This window comes from Sinocyclocheilus anshuiensis, unplaced genomic scaffold, assembly GCF_001515605.1.
Source record: "Sinocyclocheilus anshuiensis isolate Anshui unplaced genomic scaffold, SAMN03320099.WGS_v1.1 scaffold873, whole genome shotgun sequence".
Classification (NCBI taxonomy): Eukaryota; Metazoa; Chordata; class Actinopteri; order Cypriniformes; family Cyprinidae; genus Sinocyclocheilus; species Sinocyclocheilus anshuiensis.
This window is the reverse complement of record NW_015557103.1, coordinates 138,218-140,578: the sequence shown is the minus strand read 5'-3', so window position 1 is coordinate 140,578 and position 2,361 is coordinate 138,218. Positions and strand designations below refer to the sequence as shown.

At 44.6% G+C, this 2,361-nt stretch overlaps 1 protein-coding gene across 11 annotated transcripts in view; it reads left to right on the top strand.

Annotated features, from left to right (window-relative positions):
- The window catches only part of LOC107677622 (leucine-rich repeat flightless-interacting protein 2-like), a 42,136-nt gene that overhangs the window by 21,223 nt on the left and 18,552 nt on the right, over positions 1-2,361 (top strand). For all 11 annotated transcript variants that reach the window (XM_016472590.1, XM_016472587.1, XM_016472586.1 and 8 more), the window contains one exon: positions 636-686. In XM_016472590.1, the coding sequence (XP_016328076.1) occupies positions 636-686 (51 nt within the window). The remainder of the gene's footprint in view (positions 1-635; positions 687-2,361) is intronic.

The window sequence follows — 2,361 nt, the reverse complement described above, 5'->3', positions numbered from 1 at the left end:
CTCCCCCTTAATAGGAAAAAAAAAAAAAAAAAGACTGTCACAGAATGATTTCCATACGGTTTTAATGAACTAGGGTCATTTGATTCTGACATTTTTGGATTTACAGTAACTCCTCACTGTTGTTTTAGATTTCTTTCTTTCTTTTTTAAGATTGGAAGAACATGTTCTGCTAATCTTAATATAATGACATGAAGGCTTACTTCCCTTTAAACATCCCTAATATTAATTGATTATGAGCATCTATAATTTCTTCCTGTAGTTTGGAGCAGCACTCAAAACCTTCCACTGTGGACAACAGAACAAGCTAGTTTAAACTAAACTATCTTAAGCATTTTCACAAATAAGGACATCTCTAAAAGAAGGTTTTGTCAGATTTGTCTCACTAAATTTGTTCACAGAATTGTCCACACAGTGTGGTAGGTACAAACAAATACACACACACACACACACACACACGCACACACACACGCACACTCACACACACACACACACACACACACACACACAAAATTTAACATATGCTTTCTAGTGGGTACAAGTTATATATTTGCTATAGTGGTAAACTTAGACATACTGAAAAGCATTTTTATTTTTACTCAAAGCAACTCCCTGTTTTCTTTGTCTTCCTGTCTCAGATATCAGATGATGAAGAGCGGATGTCTGTTGGCAGTCGGGGCAGTTTGAGGGTTAGTATACTTGTGATGTCATTTGGATGATACAGTAAAACAAACAAACAAAACATTGGATATTTTATGCCCAGTGTTAACCACTCAAAATGATGGGTGGTAGTTAAGAGGTTATTAATTTGAAGGTTCAAAGGTTCAAATAATGGAAAGGAAAATTCTTGTGTTTGTTGTAATTTTTTATAATTTAACATTAGTCTCAGTATCAGAGTGGCTTTGACTTAATTCTAATGTTCTAACAATTAAATAAAAATACTTAATTGACAAATATTTCTGGCGTCAACCATGCGCAGAAAATTATAGTAAGCAAAAGTCAGTGAAATCAGTAAAAGAGCTTGTGTGGGTTTGCTTTTCTTTCACTAATTTTCCATCAATTTATTTTTACGTATGTAACTTGTCAAGTGTGTGATCAAAGTGTGTCTTTGCTCAAAGATGGGACGTGACATCTCCGTTCCCTCCTTCAGGACCGAGACGTTCCCTTTCAGTCAGTCATTCTCGATGTCACGTCGGTGACCGACGAATTGGGATTCCTACCAAAGCACCATGGATGCTGCCCCTTCCAGTGTCCTGTGCGAGCCTCCTGCACCCCTTTTTGGTGTAGGCCGGGGCTCGCAACAAGAAGACCAGTCACTGTTGTCGTAGCACTACCCACTCAGTGAGATTGGATAACACTGGGAAAACGTACCCGTACCACTTGGTACAGGAACGTTGCGGAAGCCCCATCCTTCCCGAAGGAGTTTTCGGAAGCACTTACGCATATGAACAACCGTTTAGGTGCATATGGAAGATTAGAGGTGATTATAACCCTCTTGGAAATGGCAGAAGTCTGCCGGGGAAACACGGGCTCTGAGGCTATACCGTGAACTTTATACATTTGGGATCCACTTAGGTCTCTACATATGAAACCCAGCCCTCTAAAGGTTCTCACGGATTCATTGAGTGAGGGCCTGGCACCGGACGTTCCGCCACGTCTGGCTGCCGAGGGGATGGAGGAGCTCGACAGAGTCTACAGTATGGACACTCTGGAGCAGTTTTAGCTAGCCGTCACTAAACCGGGACCTCTCAGTGCCTCTACCCATTTGAGGTGAGAACACAGGAGGATACCGGCTCCACATGAAGGCTATATAATCTAGGGAACGTGTTGGGGGTTGCCCAGCCCGTAGCTCTACAAATATCTGTCAGCGAGGCGCCACGAGCCAGCACCCAGCAGGATGCAACACTCTTAGTAGAGTGAGCTCACAACCTGAGCGGGCAGGGCACACCCTGTGCCTGATAAGCCAGGGTGATGGCATCCACAATCCAGTGGGCCATCCTCTGCTTAGAGATGGCTTTCCCCTTCTGCCGGCCTCCGTAACAGACAAAGAGCTGGTCTGAGGTCCTAAAGCTTTGTGTCTGGTCTACGTACCATCTCAAGGCTTGGACGGGACAAAGCAAAGCTAGGGCAGGGTCTGCCTCCTCCAGAATCAGTGCTTGCAGGTTCACTACCTGATCCCTGAAGGGGGTAGTAGAAACCTTGGGCACATAGCCGGGCCGGGGCCTCAGGATTACCTGGGAGTCAGCCGGCCCAAACTCTAGGCACGAACCGTCGACCGAAAATGCGTGTAGGTCCCCTACCCTCTTGATGGAGGCCAGTGCAAGCAGGAGCAGAGTTTTCATTGATAGAAACTTCAGCTCAACT